The sequence below is a fragment of the Anser cygnoides genome, chromosome 20 (assembly GCF_040182565.1).
Source record: "Anser cygnoides isolate HZ-2024a breed goose chromosome 20, Taihu_goose_T2T_genome, whole genome shotgun sequence".
NCBI lineage: Eukaryota > Metazoa > Chordata > Aves > Anseriformes > Anatidae > Anser > Anser cygnoides.
Window position 1 is genome coordinate 4,425,536 of NC_089892.1, and position 18,082 is coordinate 4,443,617.

Consider the following 18,082-nt stretch of genomic DNA (forward strand, 5'->3'; position numbering starts at 1 on the left):
AGGGAAGGCGCCGCGAGCCACGGCAGCACCAAAGCATTGCCGGGGCTCCCACACGGACTTGGGGTGCAGAAACCACCCAGGAGGTTTCCAAAAGCACCGCGGATTGAGGCGAATCGTGGAAACAAGTGAATTAGGGAAAGGCGCCTTTTAGCTAATTAAAGCTGAATGCAAAGCCAGCAGTCCCCCCTTTTCCCTACAGTGAGCTCGGAGCACGCAGCCCCCAGGAGCTGCAGATGCCCAGCACAACTCTGCCGGCAGGGTGGGGGCAAAGCCAGCCCCCAGCAGCTCCCATCGTGGCAGCAATGCCACCCTCCCCTCATCCATCCTCATCAGTGCTCATCATTGCCCCCACCTGCTCCCTCGTGCCCCCCTCTTTGCTCGCCCCTCTCTCGTTTCCTTCCCTTCTTCTTCCTCCGCTCTGCTCTGCATTGAAAAACCTTCCCTGCGGTGGGCCACGACAATGTAATTTACCCCAACAGAAAAAAAAAAAACACAGCCCTTTTTCAGCCTAGCTGCTTCTAGTTCCTCAAGGGGAGAGGTGTGACCTTAGCGAAAGGACTTTTCTGCTGGGGTAGAAGGGTTTCGGTGAGGATCGGCCCCGTAAGTGCCGCTGTGGTGGTGTTGGGGGGGGTCAGCAGGGCTGGCCGGCTGCACGGGGAGGGCTCGCAGAGCGCCCTCATCTCCCCGTGGCTCCCCATCTGCTGACTTTCCGGCCCCACCAGTTTCCTCTCCAGAAGCCGGCCACGCGCGAGCCCACAAGGCGCAGATTTCTCCGATTAAGCAACGCCAGACGGGCCTCTCCCCTTTCATTTTCAGCTGCCTCTTCCTCCCAGGCCCCAGAACCTGCCTCGAGCATCCGGCACCGGCCGTGCCACCGCCATGGAGCCGAGCGCACGGGAGCCCCTGGTGAGGAAGCCGAGCTCCTCGTACCGAACCTTCCCCGAGGGCGTCAGCAAGAGGCTGGACAAGGAGTACCTGCGGTGAGAGCCGGGCTGGGGCCATGGGGCTGGTGGCGGGGTGGCTGTGTGCCCCGTTTTGGGGCTGGGGAGCAGGTGGGAGGGCTGCTGCCCACCGCTGCTGCTCCCCGGTTGTGTTTTGAGGGGGCCTCATCCTGCCTTGGGCTTACGGTGCTGTGTGTGCCTGCCGTGGGTGGGTGGGCTTTGGGGTGTCTGATACTCATGGGGTCCTGCTGTGGGATGGGGGCCCTGGGGGAAGCCCCCTTCTCTCTGCTGTGAGCTTCTGCTTTTCTCACTTTGTTTCTTGGCTGACAACCGCCCGGCCACCTGGAAAGCATCGGTGGCACCCGTGGAGCTGGGTCCTGCTCTCACCCGCCCCGGGAGCCGTACAGCCCTGGCACTATGGGCAGACCCAGCACGGCAGAAGCGGCTGCTCCTCGGCTCAGAAAAACCCCACCAGCCGGGGCCCTTCCCCAGGAAAACCCCTCCGTGGCTGGCCGGGAGCCTCGGCGAAGGGCAGGGCTGGGCTGCACGGGGGGAAAGCTGCAAAAAGGGCGAGCTACACTTCCCATCGGGTGCCGTTGCGGTGTCCGACACGTCCTTCTTGCTCTGTCCCCTTCAGAAGCCTCCACAACAAGCGGCTCTACCTGGCCGTGTTCGCTGCCATCCTCGGGAATTTCAGCTTCGGCTTCGCCCTGGTTTACACCTCGCCCGTGATCCCCGCCCTGGAGGCTCACCCCAACCCTGCGCTGAGGCTGGACAGGCACAAAGCGTCCTGGTTTGGGGTGAGGAGCGGGATCGTCCCTGCTGTGGGGTGCACGCAGGGACAACGGGGACCCACCAAAGCCCCTCTCTCTATGTCCCCGCAGTCGGTGTTCACGCTGGGGGCGGCGGCGGGGGGGCTCAGCGCCATGCTCCTCAACGACCGCCTGGGCCGCAAGCTGAGCATCATGTTCTCGGCGGTGCCCTCCGCCGTGGGATACGCGCTGCTGGCCGGAGCCCAGGGCATCGAGATGCTGCTGCTGGGCCGCGTGCTGACGGGCTACGCTGGCGGCGTGACGTCCGCCTCCATCCCGGTAACGCGCCCCGGGAGGGAGTTTGTCAAGGGGGTGGCAGGATGGGAGGTGAGGGGGGTGCAGGAGCTGAGCCTGGGGTCTCCTGCTCCTTTGGAGGCATCAGCAGAGCTTCGGGGCTGCGGATGGGCTATAGGGGATGGGAAGGATGCAGCAGGTTAGTGGCTCCCCGCACAGCCAGCCTGAGCTGCCCCCATGCTGCTGGGGTTTTTCTGCCCACAGAAAGTGGAAGGCAGGTCCTTGTTCCCTGCCCTGTTCCTCCCCAGCGCTGTTTCCTCGATTTATCAAATGATACGCAGAGGAAGGCGAGGATTGAGCAACCCTCAGGCACATCTTTACAGTAACTGGAGTCTGAGCATGCACTTCTCCTGCACCAGGCGAGGGTGGGTGCGGGAGGGATGGGTGCCACAAGGCTCTCCTGCCCTGCTGCAGGACCAGCTCCTGCAGGTTCCCCCTCCCGGAGGACAGATTTCCCAGCACTTTGGGTTTCCCTGGCTGTGAGGCACGGCAGGATGGGTTTTGCTGGTGCTGGCTGCGTGCTGCAGCTCCGCTGCGTGTGCTGTCCTGCTGCAGGTCTACATCTCGGAGATCTCCCACCCTGGTGTCCGAGGCATGCTGGGCGCTTGTCCTCAGATCATGGCAGTGCTGGGCTCCCTCATCCTCTACGCGCTGGGCAAGTATCTCGGTGTTTGGCGGGCAGGAAAGCCCCGGGGGACCCTAGGGAAGGCGGGTTTATTTTAAACAGCTTTCCTAGTGAGTTGCTGGATCCGTTCCCCTCGCAGCCACCACCACGGGCGTGCAAGGGGCTTTGCCGAGGTTTTGTCAGGGCTGAAGAGCAGCACACCGTGAACTGTTGTTCCGGTTTTTCCCTCTCTTGCTTTGTTAAATCTCTGCTGTTGGGGTGCCGGCACTGCAGCAAGGCCAGGAGGCCTTTCCCTGTGCTTTCCCTTCCTAACCTGGCTGCCTCCCGCAGGGCTGCTCCTGGACTGGCGCTGGCTGGCCGTGGCAGGGGAGGTGCCGGTGCTGGCCATGATCCTCCTGCTCTGCTTCATGCCCAACTCGCCCCGGTTCCTGCTCTCCCAGGGGAAGGAGGACGAGGCCCTGCAGTCGCTGTGCTGGCTGCGGGGCAAGGACACGGACTATGCCCGGGAGTACGAGCAGATTAAGGACAGCGTGAGGAAGCAGGTGAGGAGAGCACGGGGCTCACCTCCAGCACATGGGAGATGTAAGATGAAAATGGTCAAGACCAGCATCCTCTGGGCATCTCCCAAGCTGCTTCCTGGGTGCTGTGGTTGTGCCCAAGGGACTAATATATTGTCTTTCTGGCTTTGTCCCCCCCAGAGCCGGCGGGTTTCCTGTGCTGAGATCAAGGACCCCTTCATCTACAAGCCCATCCTGATTGCCGTGGGGATGAGGTTCCTGCAGCAGCTCTCCGGGGTCACCTGTGTCCTCGTGTACCTGCAGCCGATATTCAAGAAAACGGCTGTCATCCTGGTGAGCTCGGGTTGCCCTGTCATCAGGAATCTCTGCCCTTTCCTGGGTCTCCCCTCTCAGCTTCCCCATGGCTCTTGCTGTTGCAGAAACCAGAGTACGACGCAGCTCTTGTCGGCCTGGTGCGTCTGTTCTCGGTGGCGATTGCTGCTGTGTCGATGGATAAAGCTGGCAGGAAGATTCTTCTCTTTGTGTCGGGTAAGTCTCTCTGCAGTGATGTGCAGGGGAAATTTTTCTTTAACTATTTCCAGGAGCTCTGCAAATGTGCAGGAGTGGGAATTTAACCACACGGGGCTCAGGATGGGTCTCTGGTGGTGGCTCAGCTCCTGAGCAGAGGTGACCCTAGGGGTTTGGACAAAGTCACAGAAGGGGATCGCTCACCCCTCAGTCCCATGGTGCTGTTGCATCTCTCCACAGCCGGTGTCATGTTGGCCTCCAACCTGACCATGGGGCTCTACATCCACTTCATTCCCTCTTCTCAGAACGGCACCATCGCCAACAGGACCCTGGCGAGCTCTGCCAGCCCTCCTGCTGAGTCCATCAACTACATCACCCTCATCCCCCTCCTGGCTACCATGTTCTTCATAATGGGTAGGTGCAGGGGGCAAGAGCCCAGGACCACAGCACGGAGCAGGGAACCAGCCTGGGGAATATTTCTCCTCCAAGGCAGGGTGATATGGGGCAAGGGGTTTGGGATTGGGATCAGGAGGCTGAGAAAAATTGGCATTTGAAGTCGCTTTTCAGGACTGACAGTGTACGTGGGGAGAAAATAATGACTGACTGACAGGGGAGCAGGGCAGGATTGTGCCAGGCTCTCCTGTGCTCCCCTAAGGGGCTCTGAAGCCTCAGCAGCCTCACCTTACCCTCTCCTATCCCTACAGGCTATGCCATGGGCTGGGGCCCCATCACCTGGCTGCTGATGTCGGAGATCCTCCCTCTGAAAGCCCGGGGGGTGGCCTCAGGCCTCTGCGTCGTCGTGAGCTGGCTGACAGCCTTCACCCTCACCCAGTTCTTCCTCCGGGTCGTGGTGGGTACTGTCCCGGGGGGTGTCCAAGAGCTCTTCCTCAGAGCCCCCGGTGCTGGCTCACATCTGCTTTCTGCCCCGCTTCCCAGGAAGCCTTCGGCCTCGAGGTGCCGTTCCTGTTCTTCGCTGTCATCTGCGCTGGGAACGTCTTATTTACAGGCTGCTGCGTCCCAGAAACCAAAGGCAGGTCCCTGGAACAGATCGAGGCCTTCTTCAGGACCGGGCGGAGGTCGTTCATGAGGTAGGAGCTGCCGGCTGCACCGGGCCGCCAGCCCACATGCTCAGGGACTAGAGAGAAAATGGCTGTGGTGCTGGAGGTGGAAGCTGGAGGGCTCCGAAGATGGTGCTTCCCCCCCAGGGGAGAGGGACAGGCGGCAATGACTGTATTGCTTTGGACATGGGTATTGCCAGCCCAAACTCTACCTTCTCTCCCAAGTCACTCAGCACTACCCGGTGCTCTCGGGGCAGCATGTCAGCCCGAGGCATGGGACCACGTAACCGGCGCCAGGCTGGGACTAAAAGCATTCTGGAAACTAAAATGTGCGGCTGTGGACAAGAGACCTCGCACGTCCTTAGCGCAGCAGCCACCCAAGCAGCCCCAGAGCCCCCAGGCTTTGGCTGGAGCAGAGTTAACAGCTGTAGCTGTGCTGGCACCCATTCAGCATGTAGTTGCAAGAATAAAGCAGTTTTGCCTCCAAGTGCAAGATGTTGCCTTGGTTTGCAGAGAAGAAAGCTGAAGGGGGGTGGGAGGGGAGAGGCAGGCAGGGGCTGTGACTTGGGGATCGCAGCACCCTGCAGCTTCCCATGTGAGTCTCGTGTACCTGAAGACTTCAAAAAAAGGCGGAGCCCGATATTTTTGTATAAAAAAGCTGCCACATTTTATTGCTCTAAAAACACACATTACACTAGGAGCCTAATGAACAAGACCAACTACAGTTCACAAAGAAAATTCAAGACACAACACACAGCATGGGAACAGACAGACATTCAGCTGTAGTGCAAGTGATTCCCTGGAGGAAAGACACAGTAAGTACAGACTACGTCGTAGTGGGGCAGGTCCTTCCCGCCCCAGGGTTTTACACATCCAGGAAGGTGGATGTGCCCCATCACAGCTGTGTGTAGAGCTTCCACCTCCATCACTGAGATTTCAGCTGCATAGTTAGTAGCAAACTGCTCTCACCCTTTTCCTGATGTCCTGCAAGATTAAGGTCTTTATTTTTATTTTTATTTTTTTAAGAACCTAACCCTGGGTAAAGCACAGCTGCAGGAGGAGGTGGTTATGGCTGCAAGGAATGACTGGCCTTGCTGAGTACTGCATCCAACCTAACTCTTCCCAAAGGGGCAGAACAGCACAGGCTGAACTTGGAGATGATTTGCCTGAGCATTTGCCAGCCTGCTGAAATGCACTTGGCAACCTGAGGGCCTGTGGCTATGCTTGTGTCCTCCCATTCCTGATACACTTCAGCCTGCTGTGACAAGGAACTGGGGGGCAACACAGCATATTTGACCTGAATCTCAGGAAACACTAACTGCTATTTAGATCCCCTGCAGTAGAAGGTGCACCTCACCTCGGAGATGTGCTGTATCAGAGGATTAATTTAAAGCAGCCTAGGACAGAGGAAGAGAGATGGGCCAAAATCAAAACCACAGAGAAATTTCAGTATTAGACCAAACCTCTGCAGCTGAGACCTGTTTCCAGAAAGATGTCCAGCCCTGGCTGGAATATGACTGTTTCTAAGCATGGCCAGATTACAAGAGCTCTCAAGAGCCTCTGCTTTCCACTGACCTTCAGAAGATCAGGATCTCTGGCAGCCCTGTCCTAGAGCATTCTCTTTCTCACATGGCTATGTACCAGGTCTTGATATCTTCACTTCAGTGAAACCCTTCCCTGCAGACAGTGGATGTTTTTTCCTGAGAAAAAAAAAAAAATGACAAAGATGAATAAAGCTTCCCAGGGCTTGGCCTAAGGAGCAAATGCCCGAACCACATTGGAGAAGAATTTTCTGAGTGATCTTTATTCCACAAAGAAAGCGTGAGGGTTTTTGCTACAACATTTAGAGTCTGAGAAATCACAGTGGCTCTTTCCAGAGGTAGAATGGTCTTTTTATTCACTGCACACACAGAAGAATCAATTGGTGTTACAAAACCAGCTCCTGCTTAGAGCAGCAAGGTCTGGGTACACAGCAGAAAGAGAGCTTCTGCCCTTCTCTGCGTGCCCAGGGGAGAACCCCAGGGGAACAGGGAGCTTATACGCACAAGTGCAGTAATTTCTGAGATTGAGTGGAACGCGGAGGAGACGCGTGTTGTATAAATGCACTTGGGTAAGAGCAGTGCACAGCTCAGACAGTGAATGGTGTAACAGTCCACTCCCAAGTGCACACTTACTGCTGGTTCCCAGCCATCTTTCCATACTCGCTGTAGTCAATGCACCACCTGCTACTGAGGTCTCACATAACAAAATTTCTGCCCCCTTCTTTCCCAAGAGGCCTCCAGAACCTCCTCCACGGAGACTCCTTAGATTAGTCCTCCAGCCTGCACACCGCCAGCTGGGACTGGGCTGATCCTGTAAAATAGCTAGAGCAGGACTTTAACTTCATTATTCTTGCACAGCTCCTAGCACCCTTCCTCTAAACACAACTAATAACCACCACGCACTGTGAATGGGCACCTTAACTACTGTGATACTACTACTCTAAAGGTCTTTTCTATCTCCACAAAAATAACCTCACACTGAGGTGAGACCAGCCACTAACTCAGCACCGCTCCCAAAACCCATGGGTGCTGCAGGCCCCGCACACAGACTTCACCAGACCAGCAACAGCCGCATCTGGCTTGGGTCCTGCTGCATCACAGCCAGCCAACAGTCCCCAGAGCACCCGCTCCAGATGTGCTCACCCCAATATTGCAGCATCTGTAGAGTCAGCGCTCTCGGAGCACGGATCCCAGACACCTCCTGTTCAGGCAGGCACGGAGACGCTGAGCAGAACCAGAGGCGTTAGCGTTGGGGCCACAGGAGAGCTCAGCTCTTGCAGAAGAGACCCTGAGGCTCATTTTCAACAAAAGCACACCCACAGCTCGGAGCTGGGCTTTGCATCCTGCTAATGGTGGCAGAGCAACACAAGTTGTTAGCTTGCCTGGTCAAAGTTGGCTGCTGTGATACGCAGCGTGATGGCACTGCTGGCACCCCAGGGACTTCTGCCGCTGGAGCGAACGGAGCAGAGGTGAGCCAGCAGGCAGACGAAGCCAGCAAGGGCCCTGCTGTTCTCCTGGTTCATCCCTGTGGGAGTAGATCAGACCACAAGGGTTACCCTATTGCCTCTGCTTTGCCTTCCACCTGCGGAACTACTCGCAGAGCAAAGCAGTCACTACCAAAGACATGTGCGTCGCTACGTGCGTCGGTCCTCTGCTAAACACTACTTAACTCCCCAACCCCTTGAAATCAACTCGGATGTCCTGCTCGCCAGGCAGGACTCGGACTCTGCAACGCAGCCACCCGAGGAAGGTACTGGGGACAGGAGGAGCAGAGAGGCTATGATCACTGAGGCTTCATCGGAGGTGTCTGGGGGTGCATCCCCCTGCGCCACCCCACTGCTGCAGGCTGGGGTCCCTGCGCACGCACGCACAAGGAAAGCCAATGCCCCACATATTGCACGCAGCCACAGGACCAGCCCGGAGCTGGGGGCTCCGAAACGGCAGAGGCTTTATTGAAACAAGCTGCATCTGCGCTGGCGGTGCCTATTCTGCGCCCCAGACAAGCTGGTGTCAGAGCAATTACAGCTCAGAGGCCCGGGGGAAAAGGGGCTTAGCACGAAGCGGCTGCCCAGCATCCAGCTGCGAGGGCGTGTGTGTGCAAATAAAGCCAGGCCACATTCCTGCCTGGTGCAAATCTTCACACCTCCCTGAACGCCGCGGAAGAAACAAGAAATGCCATTAGCTGGCAGCTTAGCCCCCCGGCCCCCAGGGGCTGCGCTGCTCCTGCTGCAGTGCCCACGTGCACCAGTACCTTGCCATCCTCTCCTGCAGCTTCTGATGATGAACAGCACCCAGTCACCAGCAGCACAACCCCTCTGGCACCCTGGTAATTTGAACGGGACCATGAAGGGTCAGGATGCAGCAGGAGCCCAGCTCCCAGCACAGGACGGTGACAAGGGGCTGCCGCTGCTCGCCAGAGCTCCCCCCTGCCTTCACCGAGCACAAGCCCTCCAACCCAGCAGGGAAAAGCAACTTCGGCCACATCGGCACCCATAAGACAAAGGGATCGAAGGGCAGCACGCTTTACAAAAGTCTGAGAAACACTCTGAAGGCTGAAATGGGATTTTACAGTACCCCAGTTACAGCAGCCAGGGTTCTCCCTGGGTCCAGAGAGAGACCCCCGAAATGAGACGATGCTTTCCTTCGAATGACAGGGAACGAGCGCTCCTTTCTCCTACATTCAGAGAAAGCAAGGCCCATCAAAACACATAAATATGTAGAAATAAGTTATTCTCCCTTTTCCTAAGTAAAACAAAAAACAAATAAATTAACCCCCCCAGAAGAAACTGTGATGAGAAGCATGGGACCTGGACCTAGTGAGCAGTTCTGTTCTGCCTGACACAAAGCAAACAGAGAACATGGCAGGAGCACCGCTGACAGAGCTTGGAATAAAGCAGCAAAACGCCCAGGACAATAACCTGCTATCCCCACCGAAACCAGTACAGATTTCTCTGTTTGCAAAGGAAGGATATGCCACCTCCCCATACAAAACGAGCCCAGGACTGATGTAAAAAAGCATGAGCCCGATGAGAACGACTGTACCAAACAGAAGAAAAAAGCAGGTCCCACACGCAGAGGAACAGGCTGCAGGAGCAGACACGGGAAGGGAGAGATAACAGAGCGCAGTCCCGGGCTCACGAGAGAAGGATGCTCACACGCATCAGCAGCCATTACACCAGCAAAAAAAAACCAGTTGGCTCAAGCAATACTATCCTTTTTCAGCTGAGGTAAAGCAAACCTCCCTTCCCTTCCTCCCCAGTAAAAAGGTGAAGCTTAAGACTAGTACCCTTGTTCAGACTAAGCAATTAATGCATATAATTCAAGTAAATTGTAGAAACCGCCTGAAGCTGTATCCAGAGGAAGGGGAGACCGTACTTTACAGTTCCCAGGATCTGCCCCAGCATCTCTCGCAGCTTCTCTGCAGAGTGGCCATTGTCTTCACGTGGGTTTTTTGCTGCAAGTCCTTTACTGCGCAGTGATGTCTGATGCCCAGCCTAACTGGGCCCGTACTAAAACCTGCTCAATGGAAGAAAACCAAGCGTGAGCATCACCAGGTTTTGCTAAATGCTGGATTACTGTTTTGTGCCACACCAGAGTGCATTACTTTAAAACGTGTAACATGACCAGTGGAGCCAGGCAGCTCCAAGAGCAGTTCCCAGTGAGCATGTTGCCCGCACTCAGTCCCCAGCAAAACACGGCAGGCTCATTACCCAGGCATCAAAACAGAGAAAGGCTACTTGTTTAGGCTTGTACAGCAGCACTCAAAGGGCCAGCACCTCTGCAGGGGGAAAAAAAAAAGGAAAATAAAAAGAAGGGGACTGTGAGATATTTGGTTCAGTGTTAAACCTCTGAGAGGGCGAGGAGAGAGCGGCCAACATGCTGAGGTCTGGCTGCTGGTGTGGGAGGAGGGCACAGCCTGCCCCAGCCCCTGAGATTTCCAGTTGCTGCAGTGTCCGGGGAAATAGCGGAGTAACAGAGAAGGGAGCAGGCAGAGGGAAGGGCAGAGTGGATTTCCGTATCTTCACCGACACCTCAGCGTCCAAGTGAGGTTCCCCTGAGCTCAGGCGCTTCAGAGGGCCTGTCCCTCCAGGGACCCCGTGAGCTTCTCTTCATCCATTTGCTTCTGCTGCTGGTGGATGCGGGCGTAGGAAATGGCATCTCCTCTGCAGAGAGAAGGGACAGTGCGGGAATGTGAGCTGGGAACGGACGGGGTGCGGGCTGGAGGGCCACCTTCCCCTTCCCTCCCCTCCACCAGCAGGCAGATCTCTTACTTCTTGCCGAGCGCCGACAGGCCGTAAAGCACCCCGGTTGCAAATGCGATGGCATTTCCAAAGAGCGTGGTCAGCGTCAGGCTGAGCATGACGGGGAACACCGCCATCCTGAAAGAGAGAGAGGCAGCCCCGCGCTGGTTTGGGGAACGCAGCACCCAAAAGGCCCAGTGCCCGGCCCCGGGAGCATCCTCACCCGCAGTAGAAAGCAGCTTTCTGCCAGGGCCGCAGCTTGTCCGCCCTCGCAGACACGGCGTTGGCGAACTCGATGAACTGGCAGCAGAAGGGGGCTTCGCACAGGAACAGGACGAAGGCGTTGAGCCTCCAGGTAGAGCACACGAGAGTTAACACTGCCCCAGAGCGAGGGTCAGCCGTGCCCCCGGCCACACCAAAGCGGAAGCACGCAGCGGGGCTGGACCCCGCTTCCCTCTCCCCCCTTCTTGATAATTCCCAACCCCAGGCCCCAGATTTATTTTGGGTAAGGTTACTGCGGTATTTACCTAAAAAGGGGTGGGGAGGGGGGTAAGGAGAGAAGAGGAATATAAATGGGGACATAAATAGGATAAAGCTTGTGTCTCCACCGGTCTGACTGAGCAAGACCTGGCAATTCACGCCCGCCCGCAGGACAGGGCAGACATTTCACCTCAGCTCTGCCCCTCGCTCCGTGGTGCCTAATGGCCAGAATCACGGGGTACCCTGAGCGGGAAGGGACCCCCAAGGATCCCATCTCCCTCCCGGCAGAAAAAAAAAAAGAACAGAAACTCCACTCACATCATCCACACGCCAGCTGCTATGTTCAGGGGGTTGATGGTGACGCAGTTCCACAGACCAGCAAAGGCACAGGCTGGAAGGCAAGAAGAGGCTTTCGGTGACCACAAAGACCCACAGGACAGCGGGGTCGGAGGCTGGCCAGCAGGGCTGGCTTCTCCCAGCTCCAGCCTGCCCTGCAGCCACACCAGCAGGGTTGTGCCCTCCTGTGCTTTGGGCTCATCTGTCCGGACAGACAGCGCTGGAGCTGCCCAGAAGGGTCCTTGCCTTGGCTGGCACCTCCGGGCACTGCAGAGCAGCGTGCACAGACCAGCACAGAAGGGCTGATGGCCCGAGGAGAGCAGGATGCAGGTGGAGGGTTTGTTCCCATCCTACCTGGCCCAGCATCCAGGTATCCTTCTGCTCTGAATGCTTGGTGCCTCAGTGTGACGCCTGCTCAGAACAGTGTTTGCTTTTATGTGCGGTCACATACGTGGCACCCCGGGTTTTATTTGCAAAGGAACCACTGGTTTGCCCCAGGACTGAACAAAGACGACCCTGCCGGCACCCATCTCAGAGCAGCACGGGGAAAAGTTCAGCAAAAAAATTACTTGCAGCCCTTTCAGGCTGAAAATAAAGGAGAGGTGAACCCGGTCTTGGTCACACACTGCTAGTTCTGTGCAACTCTGCTAAAGATTGGCAGAAAAGAGCCAGTTTTGGGTCTCTGCTAATACAAATGGAAGTGGCTGCTGGTTAAAGCAAGGCCCAGAATAGCTCCTGCTCTCCTGAATTCGTAATGCCAGGAGAGGAAGCAGCCAGCAGCCAGGCTGCAGGCACCCACCTCCTGCCTCATTAAACTTGCAAAGAGCTCCCTGCACTCGATACGGCCCCTTTCCCCCGCTGACACCGAGAGGCTGCTGCTGCTCACCTGGGAACCCGAGCCCACGGGAGGGAGGGCGGCGAGGCAGGGGCTGCATCCCCAGTAAACAACAACACAGTGCAGAACCGCATCTGAAATTATACAGCCCTTAAAGGCTGGCCTGGGATGTGCAGCTGAATAATGAAGAGAGCGGTGTGAATGTGAGAATCAGCCTGGATCCAGGTATTTCTGAAGTCTGCTCATGTTTTGCTAAGGGAATCCCTGAGCAGGGCTGCTGTGAGCAGTCCTGACCTTCAAAAGCTTGGCACGAGTTTGCAAGGTTTCCTTCAGGCATCCACTGCTGAATCCTCAAGGTTTCCTCAAGAATATTTACCCTTATTTACCAGACTGGGAAACAGAGCTGCAGGCCTATGATAGGACCAGGCTAAGGTCACCCCACAAGCAAGTGGCCCCCTGATTTTAGAAAACAACCAAACAGGTTTATTTTTAGAGGCTTCCTAGGACTGTCCCCTAGGACCCAAAATCTCCTGGAGATTCCTGCTAGAACAAGATCCCTACAGAGCAGAAATGCCACAGGACATGCTACCAGCCGCGCTCCAAGGGCACTTCTCATCCTCCCATCACAAAGGGATCAGTGTCAGTGTCCCTGCACTGCAGGGGGAAACTGAGGCACCGGGGTGGGATGATGCACACACGCAAACAGACGGAGAGCTGGCAAAGCACCAGCAAGCAGGATTGTAAGGAGCAGCAGGCAGGGACGTTTCTAACTCTGTGACCAAAAAACCCTTGGATGCTCTCGGAAGAGGAGCTCAGGGGACTTGTGACACTTGTGACACAAGTCCGCACCATGGACTTCTAACACTTTTTCTTCACAGAAAAACACACTTCTGAAAATAACCTTAAATGACTTTCAAGCATTTTATTATTAGCAGAACAGCAAAACCCAGCAGCACCTTGACTACCACTGAAAGGGCAAGGGCAGAGCCCTGCCCTGGTTAACAGCACAGTGGAGCAGAGCAGTGCAAGAGGTTCAGAGCTACAAAATCAGCCTCAACCACAGAGCAAACCTAGGGAGGCAGAATGTTATTTTCCAAGCAGGACTTTGGCCCTACTATTTTTTTATTTCTTTTTACCCTAGTCAATCAGGGTTTCGCTTTGTCAGGGCTTTGGTTCAGTTCTTCAAGTTTTGTTTTCATCCCAAAACAACCCTTGACCACTGAATGTCCTCACAGGAGCCTCAGCGAAGCGATCGCCCTGGTTGCCAATGGACTAATGACCCAGCAGGCCTGAGCTGAGCGAGTCCCTACGTCAGCACGAGCACCAACCAGCAGGAAAGGAGTCAAAGGTTTATAATCGCAGGAGCACTGCACTCAGTGGTGGTTGCCAACAGCCACAGAGATAACGATTCGGTGACCTTCAGTCTCCTTTGCAGTGCAATGCATCCTGCGGCAGCCTGGCACATCCTGGTCCCGCTGGGGCAGGATCGGCTCCTGCCTCTGTAGCCAAAAGGGACGCGGAGCCAACCCAGAGGCTTCTTTTTGCACAACAAAGCCTCACAAGAGGCTTCAAATTCAGATAATGCTCGATGGCACGTAAGCTATGGAAGACAGTCCTGCCATTTGTTTAACTGCTGTCCCGTCCTGAGGCCCTGGGGAAGCACAAATAACTGGGAGCTAAAACGAGGAAGTAAAAAAAAAAAAAAAACACACCACCCCCCACAAAGCCTCTATTCATTCCAAGCAGCTGGTCACTGTCCTCAATGCAACCCTATTTTTGCTCCTAGAGCATTTTACAAAAGCCACAGACTCCCATCGTCCTTTTACAAATGGGAACACAAGGGGGAGAGGGGACTCGACCGAGGTCACCAAGCCAGGCTGTGCAGGAGCCAGAAACAGACCCTGAGCCTTGTTTGTCTCGCTTGTGCTCCACCTCCCAGCCCTTTCTGGCTTGATCTTGCTGGTTACAGGTGTTGGCACGTGGTAGGTGTCACCTCCCAGCCTCACCTCCACTGACAAAGTTTCCCATCCATCCTACAGGAAATTCTTCCTCCTGCATAAAATAACCTAGGCCTGTAGCAGCCACAACCCAGACGTCCAAAATCCGTATAAATGAGTTCTGTTCCTTCGTAGCGAGCTCTGAAATTAGAGGCACACTCCAACCTTGCCTAGTTATCAGTCAGCCCTTGTCCTAACAGGCCACCTTCAACAAGGCGATGCTGAACAAGGAGCGTTTTGAGGAGGCCTGTCACCAGCATGGAGGATTGCCTCCTTCCATGACCTCCCGGGTCCCTGCTCCTACCAGGAGCCTGTGACCCCGGCTGACTTGCTTTCTGCCCCACAGACCCCACAAAGTGAGACTGCCCAGGCCACAGAGCAAGCTGTCTGACTCCCCGAGCCATCGGCAATCCTCCTGCCTGTTTCTTCTCCCACATTCACCCAAACACGTAAAACTCTCAGCTTTCCTTTAAAAACAAGTCATGAGTTCTCCAAGCTGTGAAGAAAAGACTGAGAAAAGAATCCAAGTACAACTCGGCTGCTTTGAAAGCTAAAGACAGAGGGGAAAAATCTGCCTTCAAAGACTCGCGCTGCTTTCAAGCCCCTCGCGAGCTGCTCTGGCACGCGAGGCGGGCAGCGCAGCCACCTCCGGCTCTTCGCCCTCCATCCACGTCCCCCGAGCTGTGCGTGGGGCAAAGCCACGTGAAGGGTGCCAAGGCCATAGCCCATGGGACTGACATCGCCCCACGGCCCCCTCATGGGAGCTGCCCTGGGGACACGGCCCTGCCAGCCTCCAGGCCTCCCGCCTCCACCAGAGGCCTCTGGTACGTGTTGCCCCGTAAGAGCAGCCCTGTGGAAACTTTTCACACCTCTGGAATTTCGGCACCTAAGATGTAAAAGCGAGAGCAGCGTTACGTTTTACCAGCATAGCCAAAAAGGGTTTTAAAGGGGCTGCCCAGTGATTCCACAGCACACGAGGTGGGCTGCAGAAACGCCGTGGCCTTGTACAGTCAAGTCCCGAGGCAGGAACAGGCATGGAAAGGGGGCAGGAAGAGAGAGGGTTCAGACGAAACACTACAGCAGAGGGAATAAATCAGGGCTGACTGTGCTGGCTGAGAAACACTCTTGTTTTACTAGAAGTCGTGGACCTGAAGCAGAAGGAATTCTCCATCCTGTGCTCTGCAGGAGATCAGACTAAGCGGTCATAACAGTCCCTCCTGCTTTTAAGAGCTATTAATCTCCCCACAGAATGTAGCAAAACAGCACTACGGGACAAGCTGATTTCTGGCAAAGGTGCAAAGACTCTTTCCCTGGGAAAATTTTTTTCGGCAGCAGGTAATTCACAGCGCAGCCAACTCACTTCGCTGTACGCTGTCTCCCATCTTCTGCGCGTCCAAGACTAAACCCTTTAAAAAACACACAACACTAACCAAGGTCGTTATTCGCCTTCAAAAAACACAGCCAGGCCCTCCGTGATAAACGGCAGGAGTAAGAAAGGAAACATGCTCTGATGTTCAGAACAGGAAAGTTGCAGGAACACAAACACCTGACGGTCAGATAGGATGGAAGAATCAAACCCCAGGGCCCCTGTTCACACCCTGCACCTGACCCCGCTGAGCGTCCTGGTGCTCGCAATAAAACCATTGTCTAGTTTATCTGCCCACGGCCCTCCTGCAGGACCGGGGGCTTGGCTGCTGCTCCCACCACTCCCAGAGACGGGAGATGAGCTTCATCCAAGAAGAAACTCGAGGATTTGCAGATCCCCCCCGAGACATCCCTTCTCCCAGGTGCCAAAGTTCAGCGAGTTCAGCAACCACGCAGCACACCTCTCACGTGCAAGCTAAAATCACCCCGCTTCGGGCTCATCGTGGCTCTTCCTCCTGCCCAAAACGCAGCCAACTACACACGTAGAAGAGACACAAACCTGCAACCCCAAACTATTGTTCCGCGGCCCGCCTCCCCGTACACAAACACGACCCAGGGACGGGCAGGCACGACCCCTGCCACACGCTTTTGCATGCACGAGCAGAGCCGATGGGGAACCCTTGGCTGCGAGGGAGGGGATACTTACACACGCCCCCGATGACCCCGGCAATCCTGCAGAGCCACCTGTACCACCAGGTCATGCCATCATCGGCGGAGGGAGCCGCTGGCTCAGGGGCTGCTGCTTGGAACTGGTCATCCTGAGAACTCATGGCCCCCCTGCTCCCGGGGGGTCAGGGGGCAGCTCCCCGCTCCCCACCTGAGCCCCAGCAGTGCGGGATGCCCCTCCAGGTGACACTCCCCCCCCCCTCTCCAGCAAGGCCAGGAGACAGCCCCTAAACCCAGCCCTGCTGCCGGTGGGCCTCTCCCCGCACCCCCATGCACGGCCGGGCCCCCCAGGGCTGACAATGGAGGGGCTCTGCCTGCAGCAGCGATGCCAGCGGCCGGGGGGGAGCAGCCTCCACGTCTCCCTGCCTATTGCATTGTGGGTCCCCTCCTCCAGCAGGGAGGGCTTTGATGTCACGCTCATTAAAAAGCCAGTGGGCAGAGCCATGTGTGCATATTCATGGACAGCAGCAGGCGGGGAGGCATGCAGCCCATGGCGGGCCCTAGGGTGCACAGGGCGGTTGGCTCCGCTCGGGGCGAGGGCACGCGTCTGCCCCGAAAGGCACCCGTCATCTCACGGGGACTGGGACTGAGCCCCAGCCTCTCCTCCCAGCTCAGCTCTGGACGCACAAACCTCAACATTCGGAAGTTTTGGCCAGGCTGATAACACAGCTTCTTGCCTCAAATCGCAGGGGGAGGCGTTGTGGGTGCCTCAGTTCTTAAAGCCATCTATATCCATAGCCCCCGTGCCTCAGTTGTACCAACAACGCAAGCACACAGCAGGCTGCACTCTGCTCTTACCTCTGTCTTCACTCCCTTTACCTCTCTGAGGACTGAGCTTTTGCTTCAGCAGAAGGTGAAGCGATTTGTCTAATGTTACGCAGTAAAGTCAGAAGTAGAGCAGGAGCCCTGGGTCCTGCTTCCCCTAACCACTACCTGCTGTTATCCCTGTGTATGCTAAGAGGAATGAGAAATTAATTTTTGAATGGATGAGAGTTGAATGTGAAAATTGTTACAAAAATTGTGCCCTCAAGAAAAAGCAAACCACTCCCCTTAATCTGAATGGAATCAGGTTTTTAGAAAAGGGGAGTTGAAGCAGGACTTCTCATATCAGAGATGTCCCAGTTGGCAACCTGCTGGTATCCGAACAACTGGTACACTGAAACACCCTTAATTCTTTTAAATTATAAAGGCAGCAGCTGCACATTTCGCAAATGAACATAGAGCATACGGTCAGTAATCAGAGCCCATCTCTGCAGACCAGAGACTCCGCATAGCTGATCTGGAACAAAAAATAGCAGTGAGACTTGGGATCCAGAGCTGAGTGGGAAGACAGATCCCATCTGCTAAAAGGTTACAAAAAAGAATTAAGAAAAGGATTTTTTTTTTTCATTACTGTTACGTCTCCTGTTAGACAGGAAATGAAGGCCCAGTGCCTGTATCACCCACGCACTGCAGTGGGACAGCTGATATATTCAGTTCCTCAAGGATCTTGCTTCAAGAATCTACTTTCTAGCTCTTCCAGGAACGGAACGTAAATCTGGAGGCTGGCAAGCAAAAAAATCCAGGCGGAACCAGCAAAAACCATTACTAAGAAGACTGAAGAAAATAAGATTTTGTGGTTGCAAAAAGATGTCAGAGAATTCAGCTGAAAGAAAGCAGAGGTAGGATTAAAACTGCCCAGGCAGAACCGTTTATTGTATCCAGCGTGAAGGGTAGGGGCAGCCCTGTCCAGCCAGGCTTCAGGTCTGGAAAAGATCCCTTCAGCAGAACACTAAGATTTTGATGAGGACTTGTACCGAAGTAGGA

At 55.5% G+C, this 18,082-nt stretch overlaps 2 protein-coding genes across 17 annotated transcripts; one reads left to right on the top strand and one right to left on the bottom strand.

The window, feature by feature from the left end:
• The first annotated feature begins 27 nt into the window (after window positions 1-27).
• Window positions 28-5,242, top strand: SLC2A6 (solute carrier family 2 member 6). Of its 2 annotated transcripts, none has more exons than XM_048054137.2 (11): window positions 28-600; window positions 834-980; window positions 1,579-1,741; window positions 1,826-2,032; window positions 2,603-2,702; window positions 3,003-3,214; window positions 3,371-3,523; window positions 3,610-3,718; window positions 3,938-4,111; window positions 4,402-4,547; window positions 4,634-5,242. In XM_048054137.2, exons 2-11 carry the CDS (start codon window positions 880-882, stop codon window positions 4,787-4,789), a joined length of 1,521 nt encoding a protein of 506 aa, XP_047910094.1. In that variant the 5' UTR covers window positions 28-600; window positions 834-879; the 3' UTR covers window positions 4,790-5,242. The 2 variants fall into 2 exon arrangements, with proteins under 2 accessions (XP_047910094.1, XP_047910077.1); XM_048054120.2 differs by having other exon boundaries at window positions 29-600; window positions 817-980.
• A 152-nt stretch (window positions 5,243-5,394) lies between these two features.
• Window positions 5,395-16,671, bottom strand: CACFD1 (calcium channel flower domain containing 1). Of its 15 annotated transcripts, none has more exons than XR_010826058.1 (7): window positions 16,257-16,664; window positions 11,336-11,408; window positions 10,761-10,886; window positions 10,568-10,675; window positions 7,679-10,459; window positions 7,440-7,520; window positions 5,395-6,455 (listed from the first exon to the last, which is right to left on the bottom strand). XR_010826058.1 is itself a non-coding variant. In XM_066980695.1 (5 exons), the coding sequence occupies exons 1-5, from the start codon at window positions 16,378-16,380 to the stop codon at window positions 10,406-10,408; spliced, it is 513 nt and encodes a 170-aa protein (XP_066836796.1). In that variant the 5' UTR covers window positions 16,381-16,671; the 3' UTR covers window positions 5,395-10,405. The 15 variants fall into 15 exon arrangements, 4 of the variants coding, with proteins under 4 accessions (XP_066836796.1, XP_066836797.1, XP_013049431.2 ...); XR_007160039.2 differs by having other exon boundaries at window positions 5,395-5,739; window positions 6,331-6,455; window positions 7,440-10,459; XR_010826056.1 differs by having other exon boundaries at window positions 5,395-5,739; window positions 6,331-6,455; window positions 6,930-10,459.
• Window positions 16,672-18,082: the final 1,411 nt, after the last annotated feature.

Coding starts and splice junctions, on each gene's coding strand:
- SLC2A6 (XM_048054137.2), top strand. CDS start 880: ATGGAGCCGAGCGCACGGGAGCCCCTGGTGAGGAAGCCGAGCTCCTCG. Junction 2,703..3,002: donor CCTCATCCTCTACGCGCTGG/GCAAGTATCTCG, acceptor TGCCTCCCGCAG/GGCTGCTCCTGGACTGGCGC. Junction 3,215..3,370: donor AGGACAGCGTGAGGAAGCAG/GTGAGGAGAGCA, acceptor TGTCCCCCCCAG/AGCCGGCGGGTTTCCTGTGC.
- CACFD1 (XM_013193977.3), bottom strand. CDS start 16,380: ATGAGTTCTCAGGATGACCAGTTCCAAGCAGCAGCCCCTGAGCCAGCG. Junction 10,676..10,760: donor AAAGCTGCTTTCTACTGCGG/GTGAGGATGCTC, acceptor TCTCTCTTTCAG/GATGGCGGTGTTCCCCGTCA. Junction 10,460..10,567: donor CTGTCGGCGCTCGGCAAGAA/GTAAGAGATCTG, acceptor TTCTCTCTGCAG/AGGAGATGCCATTTCCTACG.